Below are 25,078 nucleotides of genomic sequence, written 5' to 3'. Positions count from 1 at the left end.
CTGAATTGTTGCACACATATAGCACTATAGAGCCACCAATTTTTTTGCACACATATACGTTGCTTTCACACATATATCACATTCAGCAGCCATTTAGTAGGAATAAAAATTGCACATTCATCAGCAACCTAGTGCACACATACATTGCTTTCACACATATAGCACTATACAGCCAACAAAACATTTACACATTCAACAGCCATAGCACCCAATTTGCATCAACATTACGACTATGCTATGTTGGAAATATGCCCTAGAGGCAATAATAAAAGCTTTATTATTATATTTCCTTGTTCATGATAATTGTCTTTATTCATGCTATAATTGTATTATCCGGAAATCGTAATACATGTGTGAATAACAGACACCAACATGTCCCTAGTAAGCCTCTAGTTGACTAGCTCGTTGATCAATAGATAGTCATGGTTTCCTGACTATGGACATTGGATGTCATTGATAACGAGATCACATCATTAGGAGAATGATGTGATGGACGAGACCCAATCCTAAACATAGCACAAGATCGTATAGTTCGTTTGCTAGAGTTTTCCAATGTCAAAGTATCTTTTCCTTAGACCATGAGATCGTGTAACTCCCGGATACCGTAGGAGTGCTTTGGGTATACCAAACGTCACAACGTAACTGGGTGACTATAAAGGTAGACTACGGGTATCTCCGTAAGTGTCTGTTGGGTTGACATGGATCAAGACTGGGATTTGTCACTCCGTATGACGGAGAGGTATCACTGGGCCCACTCGGTAATGCATCATCATAATGAGCTCAAAGTGACCAAGTGTCTGGTCACGGGATCATGCATTACGGTACGAGTAAAGTGACTTGCCGGTAACGATATTGAACGAGGTATTGGGATACCGACGATCGAATCTCGGGCAAGTAACATATCGATTGACAAAGGGAATTGCATACGGGGTTGATTGAATCCTCGACATCGTGGTTCATCCGATGAGATCATCGTGGAGCATGTGGGAGCCAACATGGGTATCCAGATCCCGATGTTGGTTATTGACCGGAGAGTCGTCTCGGTCATGTCTGCTTGTCTCCCGAACCCGTAGGGTCTACACACTTAAGGTTCGGTGACGCTAGGGTTGTGAAGATATGTATTTGCAGTAACCCGAATGTTGTTCGGAGTTCCGGATGAGATCCCGGACGTCACGAGGAGTTCCGGAATGGTCCGGAGGTAAAGAATTATATATAGGAAGTGCTGTTTCGGCCATCGGGACAAGTTTCGGGGTCGCCGGTATTGTACCGGGACCACCGGAAGGGTCCCGGGGGTCCACCGGGTGGGGCCACCTATCCCGGGGGGCCCCATGGACTGAAGTGGGAGGGAACCCAGCCCATAGTGGGCTGGGGCGCCACCCCCCCAAGGGCCCATGCGCCTAGGGTTTTGGGGGAAACCCTAAAGGGGGCGCCCCCTTGCTTGGGGGGCAAGCCCCCCACCCTTGGCCGCCGCCCCCCCCCCTAGTAGATCCATCTACTAGGGTCGGCGCCCCCCCTGGCACCCCTATATATAGTTGAGGAGAGGGAGGACTTCATAGACCAGCCCCTGGCGCCTCCCTCTCTCCCGTTACGTCTCTCTCTCGTAGTATAGGCGAAGCCCTGCTACTGTGACGCCCTGCATCCACCACCACGCCGTCGTGCTGCTGGATCTTCATCAACCTCTCCTCCCCCCTTGCTGGATCAAGAAGGAGGAGACGTCTCCCGTCCCGTATGTGTGTTGAACGCGGAGGTGCCGTCCGTTCGGTGCTTGGTCATCGGTGATTTGAATCACGTCGTGTTCGACTACATCATCACCGTTCTTTGAACGCTTCCGCACGCGATCTACAAAGGTATGTAGATGCATCTGATGACTCGTTGCTAGATGAACTCCTAGATGGATCTTGGTGAAACGAGTAGGAAAATTTTTGTTTTCTGCAACGTTCCCCAACATGCTATACTACTATGCAGAACATAGGGAAGAAGGCAAGGGAGCTCACGTTGAGGTTTGGGTGAGGGGGCTCGGTCGCCAGGATGCTGCTCCTGCTCGGGACGGCGTCTTGGCCGTCAATGGCGTGGGGGTGCGCTGCTCCTTCCCATGGGGTCGCTGCTCCTCCCTTACGGCAGGAACGGCGGCGGCAAGTACGGGAATCGAAGGGACAAGGCCTGGGAAGGCCGGATCAAAGAGGGAGAGATATGTGCGTTGTGGGATGGGTATACCTGTTCGAGCGAGGAAGAGAAGGCCGAAACATTTTTCTTTGTGGTGGCATTCTCCTCGTAAATAAGTGGAACTTCTGTTTTGGGAAAAGCTCGCTCCACCAAATTGCACTACATCCTAGTAACGCTTCGTGAATTTAGCTTCTCTCCGCAAAACCGTTCGGGTTGGATTCACTCTAAGAATTTCGGGAGCTTGAAGCTAGATAGATTCAGAACGGGCCCTTAATGAATTAAAAAAACTGAAGGAAAGAGGGAAAGAATTGTGTCATCCCATATAGCATGCGGTAATTCTTTCCCTCTTTCCATCGTTTTTTTAATACAACATATGGGACAACACAATATAGCTTGTTAATGGGAAAGAGGGAAAGAATTGTGTCGTCCCATATGATGTTAAAAAAATATTAACGAATTTTAGAAAAATAGCATGGCAAAATCGATGGAAAGAGAAAATGAAACCGATGGAAAGACTGAAAGAGGGAGTATAATAAGCAACTTTCAACATGCTATTTTTAACGCATGGCTTAGCTAGAACCCTTCCATATTGTGATAAATTATCAAAATTCATGGAAAAAAAATCAAATTTACAGACATATTTAAGGTCATTTTTTTTAAATTTAAATTCTTGGATGTTTTTGAAATTCGAGAACATGTTTTCAAATACATGCTTATTCATTCATATTCATTAACACTATCGGTATTCCTGGATATTTTTTAATTTCACGAAAATTTCTTCAAATTCATGAACAATTTTCCAAATGTGTGAAGTTGTTTCAATTCATGAATATTTAGGAAAAACAGGATTTGAATTTGAGAATATTTTTAGAATCCAGGACAAATATCTTTTTTTGGGTATTTCTTAAATTCTTGTATGCTCTAAAATTTTGGGATTTTTTGAAAATCTATATCAATTTTAAATTTAAACAGTCGCGGGTTTTGGTGCAAAATCAGGCTCCAAACTGGTAAGCTTCCCGAAATTAATAAAGTCGTCCAATGTGCCGACCCACCATGGCCGTGAGGTGCGCTATTGCTCGTTGTTAAGCACGTTACACGTTGAATAGGAGCTCCCCTATTTGGCGCCCTTTGTGCCAAACTGTTGACCTCTTGTGCATGTGGTAGCTCTACTAGGTTGGCCCAATTTTTTTTACATTTTGTTTTGTTAGTTTTTATTCCCGCTAAAAAATAATACCTCCGTCCCATAATATAAGGTGTTATTACATCCAATATGTGGGGATATTCATGTAATAGCATCTTATAGTGTGGGGCAGAGGGAGTAATTTTTTATCAGTTTTTTCAGTAAACATGAGTATTTATTTATTAAAAACTGTGACTACTTTTTGAAAATTTTGAAAATGTTTTTTTTACAAAAACGTGAAAATTTTATAAAAAATCAAACATTTTATGGAAACTGTTAATATGGACATATTTTTAAAACGCCTCCATTTCCTAAATTTATGGATGCTTTTAAAACTGTGTTGAAAAAAGTGAAAATTTTCGGAAATCATGAATTTTTTTAATCATGAACACCTTTAAAATTTCAAACAATCTTTGAACAATTTTTATAATGTTCTTTTTTAAGAAATAAAAAACTGGAAAACAAAACAATAGAAAAGGAGAAAAAAATTTGGTAAAGAAAACAACAAGAAACAATTTGCAGGAAAAGAGCAGAACAGAAGGTTCCCAAAGCCGGATTCTTGTAAGCTATAGTGCACCTAATCGGGCCTGCCTATTTACTTCGCTCGTTCCCTCCCGTCTGTGCGAAACAACAACAATTGGACTCAATGTGCGTTATTTAGGTGTTGCCTTGTTTTAGATAAAATTCTAAAACCTATGGAGTTTCTCAAAGAAAGAATACCCTATGGAAAATGAGTAACACCTTCTTAGTATCGCCCTATCCACTCGTCCAATGTCCTTTACAACATAGCCTTCAAAGTTATTGCTAATAGCCTCAAGGTAGTTCTACCTAATATTATTTCTGAGGAGCAGTGAACCTTTGTGTTTGAGCATTTGATCACGGACAATATTATATTGACCATTGAGTAATTTACATTTCGCGAAGAGAAATAGGACCCAACATCCGGTTTTTTATTCGGGAACGAGAGATTACTTTTTTCTGAGGGAGGAGTAGTACGGGAGAGCTAATAGACTGGCCCATGGTAGTGATCATGTGCATTATTGCAACAAGTTGTCCCACACAAGTGTAGAATAGGAGCTCCGTAAGCAAATGTGATGCTCATGCATCACATGCCTTGCACAATAGGGTGGCAAGGGTAGGGAAACCTTTTCTCAATTTTTCGTAGAAGTTTTTTGAGCGGTTTCCCTTATTTTATTTTATTTTATTTTATTTTAGTTTTCTATTTGATCTTTCGACATTTTATTTTTTTTGGATTACCTTTTTCAGTTTTACTTTATCTATTTTTCAATTTCTCTTTTTTCTTTCTTAAGAAGTAAATTTTCAATAATATAAACACTTTATTTTCAGTTTCTTTTTTCTTTTTAAAGAAGTAGTTTTCAATAATATAAACACTTTCTTTTCAATTTCTTTTTTTCAAGACGTAAATTTTCAATAAATAATCACTTTTTTCCTAATACATGACATTATTTTCCTATAATATTTCTTAAAAAATGGAGGACACACAAATAGGAAATAGATGATGGCTCAGAGTTACATCAGAGAGGATGAGTTGAACAACCCTCGTAGCTTACGCAACTTCTTCATGTTTGCTTTACCAATTGCAGAGAAGTAATAATACGGTAAAAATAATATTTGGCATGATTAAGAATCTGCGTCAAGTCAAAAATAACTACCCCAATGTAGCAACAACTCCATAAACTTCAGGTGACAGATATGTGAAATGCTACAGATGATAGAGATCAATGCCCCAAAACTCTCCACTTTAACTTCAGAGGAAGAGAACGCCCTGGATAAGTCAAAACATATACTGACATACCAATTGGTTATACATTCAAAAATCATGTCTTCTCTTTTCTTGTGCTGCTAAAATTAAATCGGACGATCTGTTTCTCAGACAGAGAGAAAACAGGGTGAATAATCCAAAATACACCAACACAGTTCTTGAGAGGCAGTATCAAAAGCGACAAGAAAGGCCAAGTTTTTGAAGTGAACAATAACAGGGGCATTATTTATGTTTTAGCACAGGTAACCACTGTGACATGCAAGCATAGATTCAGATATGAAGATGTTGCACATTACACTGAATGTTGATGTCCACACTTAGAAGAACAAATGAAAAAATTGGCCTGTTTCCGTACCATTCATTGACAGCCTACTACAGACTGAAGCTAGAAGGGAAATAACAGGCAGGGAAACCCCATTCTCTCTTGCTTATAACATTGTTAGGAAGCAAGTGACTACAAAGAGAAACAAAAGATACTGTATGATTCATCTCAGCCTTCTCCCTTTCAGATTCTTCCCCCGAGAAAGAAAGGTCTCAGATCGCGATCAGTGGCAGGCCAGATGATTTAGGCTCCTGATTCAACTTTCCCACGTGCTTGTGAAATACCTGAAAGCTTAGCATAGCTAGATTGCAAACAAGTGTTCATGTGCAAACAATTATTAAAATCCTCATGAACTTCGGGCAGAGACACTTCCCACAAACTTAATAAGTAGCAAGCTAGCGATTGAGCACACACTTAAATAACTACTCTTATTCATTGCCAATAGTGAATAGATTTCCTTTTTTTGAGAGTGAACAGCATCAACAATATAGCTATAGAAGTTTTCGAACACCAGTCACTTGGTTGTTTGACTTCAATGTCAAGAACAAAAGGAAACATGAGTAGCCAACAATTTTATTCCTTTGTGAATCTTCCAAGAGCAGGTATCTAGTGAAATTACCTCGTCATGATCTGGAGTTACTCTCATCACATAATTATAGTCCTCACTGGCAAGTAGCCCTATCTACTTTATATTTGTGGAAAGCTTATCTGGAGCTTGGTAAGGTAAATCAAAAAAAGAGCAAATCTGAAATCTAGATTGTAAAGCTAAATAAGAGTTCAACTCCAGTACAAAGAAGTCTTCACATTCCAGTCATTGGAAAAAGTAGTATCAGGGTATGTGGGAGGGAATGGACTCACGCCAAAGAAATGATTTGAGAGGCCTATGCAATGTATGGTGATCCCAAGATGCGAGTGATGATCCCGTTATCGATATGCATAGGTAGTAGTTTGATTGATCTGCACATGAATATGGAAGCGCTGCTGGTTATTTTGTCCTGCTTGAGAATGAACTCTTTGATCTTTTGCATGGTGCTCGTCTCTCTTTTTCTTTATTTATTTTTTTCCATTTGTATCTAAGAGAGGAATCAATGCTGATGAATATAGCTCTTCATAATAATGAATTTTGCAGGGTTGATGGCAATAAAGCGCTTTAGAGTCTTCTTGAACTTTGATGACTGTGCTCATGGACTAATCAACTACTATGGAATACCCAGTGAGGAGTGATGCACTATATAGGTAGGTATGGTGTGAACAAATGGAAGGCAATGGTTTAATTTCCGGGATTTGTATATGTACACTGGCAATGTTCATGATATCCTTATGAAGGAATGCAATGCCGTGTGAAGAGGCTAGGAAGTGTAAAGTTACGCGAATAGAATGACTGGCTTTGAAAGACTTCAGACTAGAGGAACATCAAACTTAACAATACGCACTAAAAATATTCAAATTGCAATAATCAAGGCTCATGGAATCTGCTCTATTTTTGGCATTGGTGGGATAGAAAAAAAATACTCCAAATCAAGAAGAGAATAAAATCACCTTCACCATACTCAACTCAGCAGGTTCCATGAATAAAAATTAGCAAGCTCAAGTCTTTTCGCTCAATCAATGTTCATCAATCACCTAGTAACAAGTGTTCTCTACCTTTACGACTATATGTATCAGCTGAAAACTCTCTTGTGTTATTTAATTCAGCATAGCAATGAATTCAGAGATTATGAGCGTGCTCAAAAGCTAGACTGCCAACATATCAAGAAAGCACCAAGTTCTCTAACCTTAGTCTCATGAGGTAACAAGAGTTTGACAATTCCACTTTGAATACAACCTATCATAGCTAAAGCAATCGTGAATTTCAGCAGGGGGTTTACTAACCTTTGCACAGATCTGCTACTACTTAATTGTTGAATTCCAAACTTGTCCACAGGCCACATCTATCAAGCAACCAAGAAGCTTAGTTTAGTCTAAAAGTTTGGAACTTAAGATAAATACACGAGTAACCTTTTAGACTGTTATAGGTGTGCGAATAGGCAACATTGGGCATACCAATTAATGATAGCCTGAGATCTCGGCTGGCTCCAAGCAACACGCAAGCACTATGATGGTATGAAGGGTATTCTTGTAAAGGTCCTGTAATTAACAAAATTTCATTAAGCAACAATAATTATGACAAATGCAAGAACAACTTGAATCGGTGTCAATGTAATACCAAACTGAAAAAACTGCAAACCTTATATTCAGTAGCAACTCAGCAATATATATTCTACCATTATGATCCTCACAGCCAAACAAGCTAAGTACACCAGCCAGTCTTGTTGAGTGACGACCAAAATGTAACTGCAAAGTATCTCAGAACCAACCAGAACAAGCGTAAGAACACCTGCACAAGAGACAAATAAAATGTTGAATGCATGATAAATTTCGTCCATGAAGGAAGAGAAGGAAATTCTGAAATAGCGTTAACTGAGGACCACGTTGGTTTTCTTGATATTTCGCAGTTCAAGAGAAAATATCTAGGTATAAGTAATATGGTTGGAGGAGTTTAACACGTACTTACTGTTAGGAAAGCAACTTGTATTCCCATGAGGCCATAGGCCGATATATATATACATGTACAGGTGTGGAACATATGCAGGAAACCCCTCATACAACGGGATAAATACAAAGGGGTACATGACTTATATTATAACTCTAACACCCCCCCTCAAACTCATGGTGGATGAACAACACTGAGTTTGGAGAGATAAAAGCCATGTTGTACTCTAGTCTGAGCCTTCGTCAGGAAATCCGCCAACTGTAACTCGGAAGGCACATACTGAAGAGCAATGACCTGATCCTGCACAGCAGCACGCACATAGAAAGCATCAACACCAATATGCTTGGTGAGCTCATGCTTCACAGGATCGCGTGCAATGCTGATAGCACCTGTACTGTCAGATAGAAGCAGAGTCGGTGTAGTGACAGAAACACCAAAATCCTGAAGTAACCACCGTAACCAAGTCACCTCTGCCGTCAAAAGAGCCATTGCTCGCAACTCAGCCTCGGCACTCGAACGGGAAACTGCAAGCTGTTTCTTCGTCTTCCAGGCAATGAGAGAACCACCAAGAAAAACACAGTAAGGAGAAAGTGAACGGCGATCGGAAGGATCACTAGCCCACGTAGCATCCGAATAGGCCTGGAGCTGTAAAGAACTGGAGCGAGGAAAGAATAGACGGTGAGAGATCGTGCCTCGAAGATATCGAAGAACACGAAGGAGATGACTATAGTGAACCGAGGTGGGGGCAGAGACAAACTGACTCAGAATATGAACCGGATAAGATATGTCCGGACGAGTGACAGCTAGATAGACAAGACTGCCGACATGACGATAACGCGTCGGATCAGGGAGAGGATCACCATCAGTGGCACGGAGGTGAACATTGAGCTCCATAGGAGTCTCAACAACGCGCTCGTCAGTAAGTGCAGCACGAGCAAGAAGATCCTGGATATACTTTTCCTGGGATATAAAAAAGCCATCAGAGGTAGAAGAGACTTCAATCCCAAGAAAGTAGCGAAGAGGTCCAAGATCAGACATAAGAAACTGCTCACTAAGACGGGCCTTTACAAAGGCAATATACTCGGGGTCATCCCCCGTGATGATCATGTCATCAACATAAAGAAGAAGAAGTGTCCGACCATGAGGAGAAAGGTGAATAAACAATGCGGGATCATGAGCACTTGCTAAAATACCAGCAGCAGTGATCACAGAGGCAAAGCGCTCAAACCAGGCGCGGGGGGCTTGCTTAAGGCCATAGAGAGAGTGACGAAGACGACATACCATGCCATCAGGAACAGAATACCCAGGTGGTGGCTGCATGTACACCTCCTCACGCAGCTCACCATTAAGAAAGGCATTCTTAACATCAAGCTGAGATATAGACCAGTGGCGTGCTGAGGCAACAGCAAGAAGGGTACGAACAGTGGTCATATGAGCCACAGGAGCAAAAGTATCATCATAATCACGACCATGCTCCTGCTGAAAACCACGAGCCACAAGACGAGCTTTGTGACGCTCAAGAGAACCATCGGAGCGAGTCTTAACCTTGTAGACCCACTTACAAGTGATCGGACGGACTCCGGGAGGAAGAGAAACAAGATCCCAAGTACCAGTGCGTTCAAGAGCAGCAATATCCTCTGCCATCGCAAACTGCCATTCGGGATGAACAACAGCCTGACGGTAAGAAGTTGGCTCAAGAACAGCAGCACCAGCAGTGGGAAATCCAAAGCGATCAACAGGCGGACGAGGACGAGAACGCAAGCCATAAGTAGGCTGAGAGGAAGATGACGACCCATCCACAGAGGCATCAACTGGTCGTGGACGACGAGTGTAATGCTGAGGAAGAGATGGAATAATAGAAGGAGGAATTGGCAAGGTAGAATCAGGGGGTGGCGACGAAGAAGTCACCGGAGATGAAGGTGTAGAATCCGATGACAGACTGGGAGAGGAGACCGGGGAGGAAGTCACCGGAGATGAGGGTGGAGAAGGAGAGGAAGTGGAACTGAGAGGTACAGTGTCGGCAAGGGTGATAAGTGAGTCAGGAAAAGTGAGGAAAGAGATATCCTGCACTGAAAAAGTCGAGGAAGATGGGCGTGGGTAGAAGGGACGAGACTCTTCAAAAGTCACATCTCGAGATACGCATCCGACGACCAATAGGATCCCAACAATGATAGCCCTTATGCTCATCACTGTAGCCTAAGAAGACACACTCAACAGACTGAGCGGTCAGTTTGGTGCGTTCGCGAGGGGCAAGAAGAACATAGCAAACACAACCAAACGAGCGAAGCATCGAATAATCGGGAGAACGATCAAAAAGTCGCTCGAAAGGAACACCACCCTGTAGAGCAGCGGAAGGCTGTATATTGATAAGATAGGTGGATGTGGAGACGGCCTCAGCCCAAAAATGAGGCGGGAGAGAGGCAGCAATCATCAATGCACGAGCCGTCTCAAGAAGATGTCGATGCTTTCGCTCAGCCACACCATTCTGAGCATGAGCACCAGGACAAGAGAATTGAGAGAGAGTCCCGTGCTCAGCAAGAACACTACGCAACATCTTAGAGATATACTCGCCAGCAGAGTCAGCACGAAAAACACGAATGGGTGAAGAGAACTGAGTATGAACCATGGCAGCAAAACGCTTATAAATAGACAACACCTCAGAGCGAGAAGTCATGAAATAAAGCCATGTGTAACGAGAGAAATCATCTATGAAAATAATATAGTATTTATGACCACCTTTCGAAGCGAAAGGGGCCGGACCCCATACATCAGAATGGACTAAATCGAAAGGACGCTTAGACACGGACTCACTATGTGAATATGGTAACTGAATCTGCTTGCCAAGACGACAACCCTGACACTCTAAAGAGACATCTCCCGAGACAGACCCCAGAAGGCCTCGACGAACTAAAGAAGACAACCGAGAACCACACAGATGACCAAGTCGATGATGCCACTGCTGGAAGGAACCAGTGACGGAGGCAACAGAAGCGGGAGAACTGGCGATGGTGGTGGCAGCAGAAGGAACATGAAGCCAGTCCAACTCCCAAAGACCCTGAGAATCACGGCGGCGAGGGCCAGCCCCAACCAGAGTGTGCGTGTGACGGTCCTGGACAGAACAAGAGTCAACGTCAAGGATGACGCGACAACCAGAATCCGTAAGTTGTCCAGCAGAAAACAAATTCATGGTAAGTCGAGGAACATGAGCAACATCAGGAACAGAATAAGGAGTAGTAAGATTGCCTTTACTAGCAACAGAAAGGGGAGTACCATCGGCAGTGAGGACATGAATAGGAGAATCGAGTGATCGAAGAGAGGACAAAGTGGAAGAATGAGAAGACATATGAAAAGAAGCTCCAGAGTCCAGAACCCATGGGGATGTACCTGACTGTGTAGAGGGTGAGTGCTCAGTGCGGGAAGCATCAGTCACAGAACCAGCAGCACCCGTCGAGGAAGAACCTGAAGCCGCGAGCAGACGCTTAAGTCTCAGAATATCCTGCTCAGTCAAAGCAATGGCTGAAGCTGTCGAGGTAGACGACGAAGTCCCTGAAGATGATGATCGAGCCTTGCGCAGGTGTTTCTTCTTCGTGTAGCACTGAGACTCAAGATGACCATCATTGTTGCAATAGGCGCAGTGTGGACGGGGACGACCTGAGCCTCCAGAAGGAGTGGGCAAGAGCGGCGGAGCACTCGAGCGAGAAGTGGTCGATGGAGCAGGTGGCGTAGGAGCACGAGTAGCAAGCACAGAGGGAACCTCCAGCAAACCAGCACCACGTAAGCGAGTCTCCTCTGCACGAATCTCAGAAAGCGCCTCCATGAGAGAAATACGGCCACGAGCAAACAACTGAGCACGCCGGGGCTCAAACTCCTTACGGAGCCGAGACAAGAACTCATAGACGCGATGAAACTCCAAATTGGCCTGGACAGCCTGGCAACAGGGGCAGGTACGACACCCAGCACTATGGAGAGAATCAAGCTGACGCCAGATAGCAGAACTCTGGGCATAGAAGTCATCAACAGTAGAGTCACCCTGCTGAAGAGCATGCTCCTGACGGATCACAGAGAGGTATAAGGCATCACCAGAGGGCTGATAGCGCTCACGAAGACGGGTCCACATCTCAAAGACAGTAGAAAGACCCAGAAATTCAGAAGCAAACTGAGGCAGAACACTAGCAGTGAGAACAGCTGCAGCACGAGCATCATCATCAAGCCACTGGGTGTAAGCAGACAGAGCACCATGATACAACTGAAGAGCCTCCTCATAAGCCAAAACCCTCTCATCATAAGCACGATCAGCAGCCTCATCAGCAACCTTAGCCGCATCCTTGGCGGCCTGATTAGCACCCGTGGGAAGAACCGATGGAGTTGGCGGAGTAGGGGCCACCGGAGGAACTGGACGTGGCGGACAGCAGACCTCGCCAGAAACAACACCCCAAAGACGAATGCCACGCATGTGAATGCGCATGAAGCCAGTGAACTCGGTGTAGTTAGTACCATCAAAGATCACCGGACAGCGAGGGACAGCAACAAAACCCGATGCAGCAGACATGTTTTTTTTTGGATCCGACGAGAACAACCAGATCGGGATCAGGCGCTGGCTGGGGACGGATCGAGCGGAAGATCGGGACGGGCCGGCAGCAGGAGATCGGGACCAGCCACAGATGGAAGCAACAACACCGGTACTAGCCACCCAACAAAGTCAATGGAGGCAGTCAACAGAGGCAGCAAACAATGGGAGATCCGCGTCTGCTGCCTAATCCTGTAGAAGACGAGGCACCGTGATATGCTGCAAGATCTCACTGGAAGCGGTGGAACACGGCGACCAGCGACGGAATCCGACTAGGGATCACGAGAGACAGCGGCCGGTGACGGGATCCGACTGGAGGACAGCAGATCGAGCTCAGCTGGACGGGACGCCTACGAATCTGAGCGGAGCAGCGGGAGTCTGTCGTGGCTGCCGATCCAATCGGGAGATAAAGGGGAGGGGGCTGCAATCCGATCTCGAGAGGAAAACGAGCAGGCAGCTTCGACCTGATCTCGAGTAGAAGTCGGGCAGGAGCGACCAGCCGTGGAACCAGCAGCAGGAGCGGACGTGGGAAACAGGCGGTGGAGAGAGAAGCAGCCGCGGCGTCACGGAAGGATCAATCACACGAGTTGCGGCGTGTAAAAATTGACCTAGCTCTGATACCATGTTAGGAAAGCAACTTGTATTCCCATGAGGCCATAGGCCGATATATATATACATGTACAGGTGTGGAACATATGCAGGAAACCCCTCATACAACGGGATAAATACAAAGGGGTACATGACTTATATTATAACTCTAACACTTACCAGATTTGTGTACTATGTACAGTAAGAAGATACAACACAAGATCCTCATGTGCAGACTTTGTATGGATGGGGAGGATTCAACAAGACTAAAAAGTGTACAACTCCCAAGACAGAGAACCTGTAAAGTAGATCAAAACACAGTGTGTTCAGATTTTGCAGTAATGAGGTAAATCAAATGAAAAATATGATTTGATGATGTTGGACATTGGGATGAGGGCAGACAGCGAAGTTTTTTTTTTTTTTTTAACCTTGGATCAGTCTAGTACTCTAGTATGATTTTCAGGATGGTTCCTGATTAGCTCCTGTTCTAGCTCCTCGATGATGCAACACGGTGCTTAGTTCTCGTAAGTCAAAGCCACAACAAGCACTGAGAGCATCGCTGTTGTACAACCTATCAATGTTCCATGGTAACACTGTTTTCAGCACTCAAATGGTCCTTTGTCAAAACTGCGGTGTTCTGAAACTGCTGCTCTTTGCAAAATCCCTGCATCCAGTGCTCCTCTGAACTAACACTGAAGTACAAATTTCATGTTCAACCTTGCGTGACTCTGTCTGTCGACTTGATGAAGCGAGGGGACTTTCTCTTCTCCCTTCACTTGTTTCCTTGACAAACACAAGGAAACCTGCAGAAAATAACAAATGGTGAATCTGAGGGAACAAAGAACTATGTGCTATGCCAAAAAGAAACAAGGTAAGTTTTGAGAACAATTAATATTCCCCGTGATCTCTGGACAGATACAAATAGATATACTGTCCTCAGATCAGGCTAACAAGGTTAATTTTGCACAGACGAAAGGAAAAAAAATCTCACTTTTGTGTATTATTATTCTGCTAGGAACACACTCGTATTTGGTGTGCTGACCAATTTACATAAGCATAATGGTAATAATTTTGCAGTTGAATAGAGAGGCCCTCCAATTGTTAGTCACATACACGTATATTAATAAAAACCATTCGCTCAAGAGCAGTGATTTAAAGTAATAGAACTGGGAGCAATTTTTATCAGACAGATAACTGTAAGTAGATACTTTTCAGACAATTTGCAGGTACTTACCATATATTATGTACATGAAGAAAATACCACACCAGACCCTCATGCGGCACTGTCCATGTATGGAGAGAATTCCACGGACGTAGAAGAATACACAACTCCAAACAGAGAGACCAGCTGCATGGTTGATGGAAACAAACAATGTTCAGAATAAGAGGTAGACCAAACCGAAAGAAAAAATGAGTTGGCGTCTGTGGGATCAGGAAAGAGTAATGACAATGGTGGAAATCGTGAATAGGTACGAGCAAGGAAGTGTCTGTTACCTTGGATTAGCCTATAGTATGATTTTCGGGATGGTTCCCATTAACCGCCTGCACTGCTTTGTTAGCTTCTCGTTGCCGCACCTGCTGACATCTAATTCTCGTAGTGAACTCGGGAGGCCTTCCTTGGGCAGCGAACGGAGGGCTCGACACCCCCAGATCCTTAATCTCTTAAGATTGGTCAGCTTGTTTAGCCCTGCAGGTAGGTGTTTCAGCTTGCGGTAACCCAAAAACTTGAGTTCCTGAAGCGAGGTGAGGCATTGAAAGGCCTCCTCCTGCTCCTTTGTGAAGCGTGTCATCTCATCGTTCCCAATAAAGGACAAATCGATGAGGGAGGAAGAGAGGAAGCTACAGAGGGCGGGCGCACCAAGGAAGCCCTCCATGTCATCTGTCATGAGATTCTGCAGTTTGGATTCTGTCATCCCCCGCATGGGATTGGGATCCCACCCACCAAAGAAATTGGGGCTTTGACGGACTTTTAACCTGCTGAGGTGGCCCCGAGTAAGGAGAGGCAACAGGCCCTCGCATCTTAAATCCTCTCCGCAACCAGATATGTGTAATCGGGTGAGAGAGGTGAGGTTTGAAAGGGACTCCATCGTCTGCACGCCCTTTACGGACCAAAGTTTCAGGTGTAGCAGGGAGGATGGGAAAGGGTGGCGAAAAGAGCAATCTTGTAACCAAAGGGCAGTTAGGCCTTGGAGGGCATTGAGGGAATGAACTACGGAATCATCACAGCTGATGAGGCTCAACGCCCGCAGAGAATTGGAGGGATGTGCAGGGAGGACCAACAGCCCATCATCCTTCTCCACCTCTGCTATTTCTTGCTGCTCATCTTTTGCTTGTGTAACATCTGGAGAGGTTGACGATGATACTGGTGCTGTTGTTTGCTGCAAATCCACCCCCACAACAAACTGTGTTACGTTTCTACAAGAATATACCTGCAGTTTGGATAGCTTTGGGAGGTGAGACAAGAACTGTGTCAATTCCTTTCCACTGGAATCAGATAACCAAATTTTAATGTTCTCAACAGGATGCTGCCATTCGACACCACCCTGAACTTCTGATGCCACCACCCCAAGATTTGAAGACCATGCCCACAATTCCTTCAATGAGGTTAGCATTAGAAAATAATTCAGCTCCAAAGGTGGGCAATTTTTTATCTTCAACTCCTGAAGTTCAGTTAGTTGACTGAATAATAACACCTGGTCTAAGTTATACAGACCATCCTTTGCATTAACTTCCAATGCTACTCCAGAAGATGATTTTGAGTAGACCAACTTGTCCAGTAGTTCTGATCCCACACCACTTATTACGACAGAGCACAAAGACTGGGTCCAAGGGATAGGAGGCAGTAGCAAGACTTGCAGTATGGGAAACCAATCTATGTTCCAGTCTTGTTTCAGTGGGTAAACAATGTGGCTTGAAAATGGCAACTCTGAGAGTTTAGAGCAATCTGTGATAATCAGTACTTGCAAATGAGGGAAGAAATGAGTGGGCTGTGGTACCCATTTTTCAAAATTTTCTAAGCCAGTGAGTGTAATCTTCTTTACTAACTTGCAAAAGCTTTGCTCTAGATCAAACTCCTTTATTGTGGAAATATTCGACAATACTAGCTCACGAAGATTCCACATCTTCCCAAATGAAGGAAAAATATCCCAAGAAACAGAGAAGAGAGAGAGAGATTGTAGAGCCTGAACGACCAGGTTATCACCCAGCCATGTTGGACAAGAATGGCCACGGTGTCCTGTAATTCTCAGCTCCTGAAGATTTCTATGTGGTTGAAGGCTCTCAAGAACCACTATTTCCGCGCCAGGCTCACTATTAGGTCGCTCACTATCCCAATCTAGTGCCAATTTGTGCAAGTAGTCTTTCTGTGTTAGTTTTGCTTCAATCCCTTCTTCTTTCGTGTGTACCTTCTCAAGGTTATAAATGCTAACTTCCCTTAGCTCGGTCAAAAGCTCTAGTTGATTGAGTTCAAACCCTTTGATTTCCTTATTGACTGCAAAAGCCTTTAACTCCTGTAAGAGTTTTATTTTCCCCACGTTATAAATACCCGAAAGAAGCTCATCATATTGGGCGAGAAAATGGCATAATTTTGCAAGGTTACTCATGTCTCTAGGTAACAGAAAAGAACCATACCATTTTTGTAGGTCCAAAATCTTCAAATGATAAAATCTAGATAAAGTCGTTGGTAAATGCATATGGCTCATAGAAGTACCTAGCTTTAGGTATCGTAAGTGCAGAAGTGATGAAAAGTTATGCAAAATGGATTCCAAGGGGTATGATAATGTGGGCAAACAAAGAACACGGAGAGCATTTGCTTCCATGAACAAATCACCCAAAATGTTGACAGAACTTTTGTCTCCTCCTCCAAATATAATTAATGTTTGCAAGTTTTCAACCTTCAATTTTGACTTAAGTTTCATTAACTCACTCTTAAAATTTTCATCAGTCATCCCATTACTATCATCTAGACCATCTATTGCGATCGACAAGTGACGGATAGATGGCCGAATTTCTATTGATCTGACATTAGAGTGATGCAAACTAAGATATTCATGAGATGCAACCTTTAAAGCTAAATCATGCAACAGATCATGGATGATATAATGCCCCTCGGTTTCATCTTTTTTGAAAAATCCACTGTTCACCAAATCATTTAGATTGTCCAGACCTACATCTTCAATTGTTTTATTTCGACCACCAGGATGTAAAATATCTAGTCCTATCCAGAAATGAATGAGTTCTTCACTGTGAAACTTGTAATCTTCAGGAAACAAAGCACAACTAGAAAAACATTGTCGCAGATGATAAGGTAGATAATCATAGCTAAGTTTCAGTGCAGGCATAATGTCACCCTCACCGGTCTGCATTTCCCATTCTCTACTTTCTAGGACTCTTGTCCAATGATGCACATCAAGGTGGTTCCTCAATAATCTACCTACAGTTTTCGCTGCAAGAGGGGACCCCTTTAGCTTTTCTGCTATCTTATCTCCAATATTAAGCAACCCATCATGATCTTTTTGTGATTGCTCATCGCCAAATATGCATGCTCGAAAAAATTTCCTAAACTCAACATGTTCTAAACCCTCCAGCTCTATTGAATTATCAGTTGTTTTAACCATTTCTGCTACAGCTGGAAACCGAGTTGTAACTAGAATTACATTACCCTTTCCTTGTCCTTTTGTGAGTGGTACTAAAAGCCTTTTCCAGTCCTCAGATTCACACTTCCATATATCATCTAATATAAGCAAAAGTCTTTTAGAATTTAATCTTTGTTCAATGAGCTCTTCTGCGCTGCCCTTTTTTTCACCTTCCACACTAGGTATAGCTTTTTCAATCTCTTCAATCAGCTTATTAACAATGAAGTTCTGGGACACACATATCCAGATCTTGATCTGAAAATGTGTTTTCACTTCTTGGCTGTTATATATGTGTTGTATAAGAGTTGTCTTCCCTATGCCACCCGAACCAACAATCGGCAGGACAGTTAGGTTCTCGTCACTATATTTATCATGAGTGATAGCAGTGGCGAATCCAGAAAGAAAATGGAGGGTGGGCTCAAAGTTAACAGAGAAAAAAAACGAAACGTCCGTTTGAAGAAAAACAACATCATCTCCTAGTCCATTTGTCCAAATGTGATCAAACTTTCCCAGAATACTACTGGAGGCATGTGGTATTTACTGGATTTTTTCTGGAATGTTTGAAACATATTAAATTTGAACTAAATTCTGAATCTGCTTAGCTAAATAGCCATTATTTTCTAGGCCATTTGTGCAAATGTGCTCAAGCTTTCCAGGAATACTACTGGAAACATGTACTATTTACTGGATTTTTTTGAAAGGTTTTAACAATTGAATTTTAAACTAATATTGGTATTGCGAAGACAATATCTGCCAAACCAGTGCTCAAAAAGACATGAAAATTTTCAAGAGCAATAGTAATAACATGTTTAACCATACTAGAAATGTTAATACAATTCATACACAAGGTATCAAAGTACAAGAGAAGTAACAACAAAAGGACAATGAAATGTTGCTCTTACTAACTAGTACTGTAGTTATAGAACACCTTCACACCAAAATATAGAAATGTATGCGTAAGGCACCTCCTACAAGCCATCTGTTCACATTAGTACACTTATTAGTGATATAACAATAAGTCATGAACGAATAAGTATTGAAACTAGTAACAGTGGCATCAATACCTCTAAGAAATCACATGAAACTCATGTGGCAAATGTCCTTTCCGATCCCTCATTTTCTGGAATTGTATCATGATTTGGTCATCAGGAATGCTTCTAAATATCTCTTTCTCGCAGTAGCACACCATCAAATCATTTAGCCAATCATCTGATAGTTTGTTGCGCAAATCTGTCTTGATTATCTTCATTGCTGAAAATATTCTCTCAACGGATGAAGTGGCCACAGGAAAGAATAAGTGTCAACTCAATGAGGCGATATACCAACTGGAAAGATGTGTGTTTCATTGTTTCAACCATCAACCGAGCAAGTGTGGACACATCCCGACATCCATTAAACTCCTCACTTCTCCTAATGTTCATAAGAAATCTTGGGAGGTCTACTCCTAGCATTAACCGATCAGCTTCTGTGAAGTCCTCATCATAAATTTCAGCAAGCCGAATAAGTTTGTCAACGTTAAACTTTGAGAAGTTGTTTGCTGGATTAAGACAAGACATACAATCCAATAACTCGGTGGAAACTTCATTGAATCGGTGATTCATCTCAGTGATAGTTGCATCAATGGCAACATTGAATATGCTAACCTTGTAATAATGAAGTCGAGTCACCTTATTCTTAGTGCGAACAGATTGACCCATAGCTCCAACAAGATCATCCATGTTTGGCACATCAATACCATGTGTTTCACAAAAGTTCTTGGCTTGGCAGAATAAAGACTCCCACCCATTGTCCCTCATGCTCTGCAAGCTTTCTTTCACATCCAAGATCAAACGCATGGCTTCAACAATGTTTTGATTCTTTCTTTGCAAAGCTTGGGATAGATGATTTGTGTTGCTCAACAAGTTTATTAAGAACAACATGATGAACACAAATTCAAAGCATTCCATGTTTTTAAGCAAACCTCTAGCTCCACCTTGACATGTGTGTTCTCGGGCATCAACCACAACAATTCCTAGCACCTCCACCACAGCATTCCACATTGTGAATATACGAAGCAAAGTTTTGAGATGTGAGCCCCAACGAGTATCTCCTGGCCTTGTTATGTTAGAATTCTTGATGCAGCCCGGTTCCGGCTGTGATCTTTCCATTCTCCATCAAATCTAACAACTCATCTTGATGTTTGGCAAGTAATGCATCCTTCCTTTTGCAAGATGAACACACTTGAGTAACTATCAATGGAATATAGTTGAAGAAATCAGCAATAGCAGGACTACATTGAGCCACATTGACAACCACCAATTGTAACTGGTGAGCAAAGCAATGAACATAAAATGCATACGGAGCTTCATCTCTAACCAGTTTTTGCAAACCGTTGAATTCCCCTCTCATATTGGAAGCACCATCATAACCCTGACCACGTAGCCTAGAAGTTGACAAACCATGATATTCCAACACATCAACCAAAGCTTTTTTAATTCCAGCAGATGTACAATCTGTGATGTGCTTAATTGCAAGAAATCGCTCTTGAAGCACTCCATGATCATCTAGAAATCTACATGCATCAGGAAATCAGATTAGTAAACATTAGTAGAACAATTTAAAAAAACACTAGAATATGGCATGTGTTACCTGACAATCACCGCCATTTGCTCCTTTATTGAGCAATCTCTAGCTCATCAATAAGTATTGAGAAATTCTTATCTCCAATGTCATTCTTAATAACTTTGGTTACCTCCATTGCACAAGCTGTAGCAAGGTCCTTCTGGATGTCGGAACAAATCATTTGTGCGTTTCTGGCCCCTTATCAAATGCCTCCTTCACATCTTCTTTCTTGTTCCTTATACCAGTCCAATAACTCTCTGAAATTGCCCTTTGTTGATGGAAGTGGAGGATTCGTCATGCCCATGAAAAGCTTCACCTTGTGCTATGAGATACCTTGCACAATCCAATGATGCAGTTAGGCGGATTTTATAAGATATCTCAGACTCCTTGCTTGTACACACGGAATTGGGTAGCCACACTTGCTCTCTGATTGTTGAAATCATCACAATCTCCCTTAGCAATGTTGTGGTAACTAGATGGACCACCAACATGCTTCCTGAAATTACTTAGGGCTCTTTTCCAACGAGTGTAACCATCTTTTGTGAAAACATCATTTCCAAATCTAATGGCTTGTGATGGTTTCTTGAAAAGAAAGCAATGAAGCAAAAAGCGGCCTCCTTTTCCACACTATTCCAACCAATCATACGTATCAAACCACGCAGGTTGAAAGGATCTCCAAATTCTACCATCCTTTGTCTTTTCAAAATTATGCCCAATAGCTTTGTTTCTCCCTTTCAACAAATAAGCTCGTCTCACATCACTTCTAATTTCAGGAGCATAATCTTCTATTGGTATTCGAAGTCCTGGATCCGAAATAATTTGACTTGGATGAAATTCTGGTATAGGTTGCCTTGGTTGGTTTGTACTCTCATCAATTGTGGTATGATTCATCTCAACATTTGGGGATTCATTTGGGCGTTCAGGAGGAGGGATTGTGCCCACAACAATTAAGGGGAAGGGATTTGCAGTCACATTAGTTGGTTCAAGTTTAGGTTCGACATCGGTAGGGGGAGGAGCAGGCCTTTGGGGAGGGGTAATTGAACTGCTTGCATAAAAACTATGCATACTCATAGTTTTTCTCTTCATTTTTAAATCTGCAAATAAATTGTAATTGACCTAAATCAACTAATAGCGCATGAACTAGAAAACAAACTGTAATTGATATGAGCCAAATTAAAGAAAGGAATGGAATTATGGAACTTGGAAGCAAACTGGGAATTATACCTTAGCCAGTATTGGATGCGCTCAGCTTGGAACGGGGCGTGGCAGTGTGCGGCTATGCGAGCTGAATGCTCGCTCTGGCCAGCCGGCGGCTCCACTTCTCTGGCCAACGACGAGTTGGCGGTTGCACTCAGGGTCAGGCCGTCAGGGGCCTTCGATGCCGCGCGAGTCCTGCAGCCTGTCGTCGACGCGCGCACTTTGTGGACTGCCTGGACGAGGTGGCCGTGCCGCCGTCGAGCGCCTGTACGAGGTCGAGTCGGGGGGACCGGGGGGGGGGGGGGGGGGGGGGGGGGGGGGGGGGGGGGGGGGGGAGGGGCCTGCTGCCTAGGGTTAGGATTGGGGGCGGCGCTTCTCTGCTCTCTGCTGGCTCGAACGAGAACGAGAAACACGTCTGGCTGGGAGCTGGGAGTTGATGGGCTGGGCGCTGGGACTAGTTGGTCCGGGCCGAAACGAAGCATACTAGTAGTGAAAAAAATCGCTTTCTATCGAGGGCAGGCTTCAGCCTGTTGAAGCCTGCCCATTGGACTCGCCACTGAGTGATAGTATCTATGATTCTCTTCTTCGCAGGGTCCCTCCCGTACAGTGTTGATTCTATAATGTCAGAGGTGGTGGTAGGAGGACTCTTGGGAATGTCTATGGTGGTAGTATGACTAGAACCCAACAACTCAAGATTAAGAATAACTGTTACCTTTGCACATAAGGGCTGCAGTTGCTCTACAATATGCTTCATTCTTATAGATAAATCCACCCTATCAAACTTTAATTTTGGTGTTTCTTTCGCATGCTTTCACTGTGGTGCCTTGCGTATGCAGGCACCACAAAGGGCTGACTTGTCAGAAACATCATCATGAACGGGTGGGAAGGATGAGCAAGGGAAGAGTTTACCGACAGTACGCACGGTGCCGAGAGCACCAGAAGCAAGCTTGCGAATGCATCCGCTGGCCTCCCCATCAGCTTGGTCGGTGTTTGGGACCAATGAGGTATTGCCACTTGCAGTTCTCCTGGCACATGGCCAAGCGCAGCAATGAACTTGCTGCCTTGTATCTTCTTCCGATCTTGGCTCCCCAAGATCACGAGGGTTAGCAGCAGCACACGAGCACCCAAGCAGTTTGCCAACAGCTTTGGCGGTGTGATGAGCGTTGAGGAAGAGGTTGCATATGCAACCCTTGGCATGTTCTTCGGCAGCCTCATAGGTGCCGTAAAGGCCGTCCTGGATGCGGAAGTAATCCAGCTCGTCCAGCACGTCCTTGGCCCCGTACGCTAGCTGCCGCAGCTTTTGCAGTAGCTCGTTCAGGGCCGGGTTGTCGATCTCCCTGCCACGGGTGTTGTTGAGCATCCCTTGCACGTACAACAGCTCCATCTTGAGTGCGTCAACGTTGGGACCGAGATCCTTGCTAGCCGCCCAAGCCTCCAGGAAGCCATCTGAGACGGGGCCCAGTGCCTTGCCTACCACCCACCACGCCGCACTGACGGCAACGTCCATCGGTTGTCACGCTGCAAACTATTAGCAGAAGCAGTTAGCCCCAACTTATGCTGATACCAGTCGGTGCTGCTAGAGGACTAGCTAGAAAGAAAGATCTACTCACCCGTATGAAGTATGAACTCCCTTGCCGTGAAGGCAGGCGATGTGATGCGACGGAGGGAGCAATGCTGGAGAGGGTGTTGATGTGTAGGAGGGAGAGAGTAATGCAGGAGGAGGGGGATATAAAGATGTGAGTAGCGTCAAGTGAGGTCATTTGAGTGGTTGGGATCAACTAAAATAATGCCTGCCAATTAACTAAGCACTCTGATGTGACTTGGGGTCAGACATGGCGCTGGGTTTCCTAGCTAGTTTTTGTGCCATTGGGAAGCAACTAATTGTCGGGGTCCCTTGCTGGCCCTGCCTCCTGTTGGAAGTTAATGGCTCCGTGGTTTTTCCTGAATAAGATGCATGTGTTGGTTTGTAAAATCTCTCATGGAGCCAAATTCGCGAGAAGGACAACCTTGTGGTAGTGCTGTATATATAAAGAATGATGCTCCTCCGTAGATGTGTTACTCTGATTCAGTTACTACTGTTATGCTTCTGTTGTCAGTTGTTACTGAAGACGATGGCACAGGTGTACGTCGGGCTGAGGCAGCGTGGGCCGGCCGTCGCCTGTGGTCTCGGCTACTAGAGGTGGTTGGCGCGGTGGTGTGCCATGGTGGGGTGGTCCGGCGTTTGCGGCTGGAGTAGCCTAGTCCTGGGGCACGGATGTTGCGGGTCGGTGGGGCGATGGTGGTCGGCCGGGTGTCTGCCCCCCACCGGTGGCCTGGGTGGTGGCAGCGGGCCTCCGTGTACTGGCTCTAGGTCGAAGGCATGGCTGTGAGTTGGGGCTCGTGCTCGGGCGGATCTGGAAGGGGCCCGGGGCGAGCTGCAGTTTGTGCTCTAGGTAGGTGTGCTTGGGCTCGATCCGGGAGGTACCCATGGGCGTTAAGGTCCATCTCCTCGCAGGTATGGTGGATGTTGGTGGTGGTCGGGGCTTTGCAACGATGTCGGGCAGATCGGTGTCAAGGGCCACAGACATGGCGTCATGCGAGCGCGCTCGGCGACGGCCTTCGGGGGGCATGGGGTAGTGTATCCCCCGATCCACCGAGACCGGTTGGAGGCGCAGGCGTGGGTACCTCCTACTGTGGAGGCGTCGACCCATACTCCGTAACTGATGCCGGGCTAGGAGTGAAAGAAGATCCCTTTTACTCCTCGTACCGAGGTGGCATGACTTGGACGGTTGGTGGAGCCTTGGACATGGATGTCGGGGTGGTGGCACCGGATGTTGGTCCACATGGTTGGCTTTCCGGTGGGCACCATGGTGGCGGTGATTGCATTCTCTCTTGGTCGTGTGGGTGGCGAGAGGTGGTGCATTGGGTGGCTCGGGCACGCTCTTTGTCTCTGATGATGGCGTCGCCCCGATCCGGATCAGGAGTTCTGGGCTCGCCAGGCTTGCCTTTGAGACCACGTTTGGTTACGCGGGGGAGTTGCTGAGCGAAAGCTCCGCGCTTTGTCACCGATGACGGCGACGCTCGCGGGCGCCGTTATCTTTTGGAAGACGTCGTCGTGGTGCTCCTCTCCGTGTCCGGGTTTTGGGTGAAAACCTATGTCTGTTCGAGACTCGGCAACGGCGACGCTTAGCACCGTTCTTCCTCCTGGGGTTGTTGTCGTGGAACTTGGGTGATATAGGCCTTAGTGTGGTGTTGTTCTCAGTTCCTCATGTGCTCTATTTCGGTAGCGTAATCTCGTGCGTGGTGGGTGATTCGGTTAGTCTGGGATCGGCATTGTTTGAGGGCTATCCCATCTCTTGTATTTTTCGGCTGTATACTCTGTTTGGTTGGTGCTTTATATATAATAAAGCGGGACCAAAGCCTGTTTCAAAAGGCTGCAGCTGCGGTCTCAAAATTTGATATAAAAAAACCCGAAGCTGGCGGCCGCTGTGTAATGTGAGAGGAGAGAACTTAGAAGGGAGTGGTTGCCGA

At 44.6% G+C, this 25,078-nt stretch overlaps 1 protein-coding gene, 1 long non-coding RNA gene and 1 pseudogene across 2 annotated transcripts; all 3 read right to left on the bottom strand.

The window, feature by feature from the left end:
- Positions 1-5,371: 5,371 nt before the first annotated feature.
- Positions 5,372-18,307, bottom strand: LOC125526802 (putative disease resistance protein RGA3; the record flags this gene model as incomplete). Its single annotated transcript, XM_048691425.1, has 7 exons — positions 5,372-7,379; positions 7,492-7,575; positions 7,676-7,825; positions 13,317-13,434; positions 13,565-13,939; positions 14,371-14,484; positions 14,631-18,307. A coding segment is annotated over one exon (3,666 nt), but the record flags the coding sequence as incomplete, so codon positions are not given.
- A 264-nt stretch (positions 18,308-18,571) lies between these two features.
- LOC125526804 lies at positions 18,572-19,054 on the bottom strand. Its single transcript, XR_007291886.1, has 2 exons — positions 18,835-19,054; positions 18,572-18,749 (listed from the first exon to the last, which is right to left on the bottom strand). It is a non-coding gene; the product is annotated as an uncharacterized LOC125526804 (long non-coding RNA).
- Positions 19,055-21,907: 2,853 nt separating this feature from the next.
- Positions 21,908-23,257, bottom strand: LOC125526803 (annotated as a pseudogene).
- Positions 23,258-25,078: the final 1,821 nt, after the last annotated feature.

This window comes from Triticum urartu, unplaced genomic scaffold, assembly GCF_003073215.2.
Source record: "Triticum urartu cultivar G1812 unplaced genomic scaffold, Tu2.1 TuUngrouped_contig_193, whole genome shotgun sequence".
NCBI lineage: Eukaryota > Viridiplantae > Streptophyta > Magnoliopsida > Poales > Poaceae > Triticum > Triticum urartu.
Note: the sequence above shows the minus strand (reverse complement) of the source record. Positions and strands in the feature narration are given on the sequence as shown.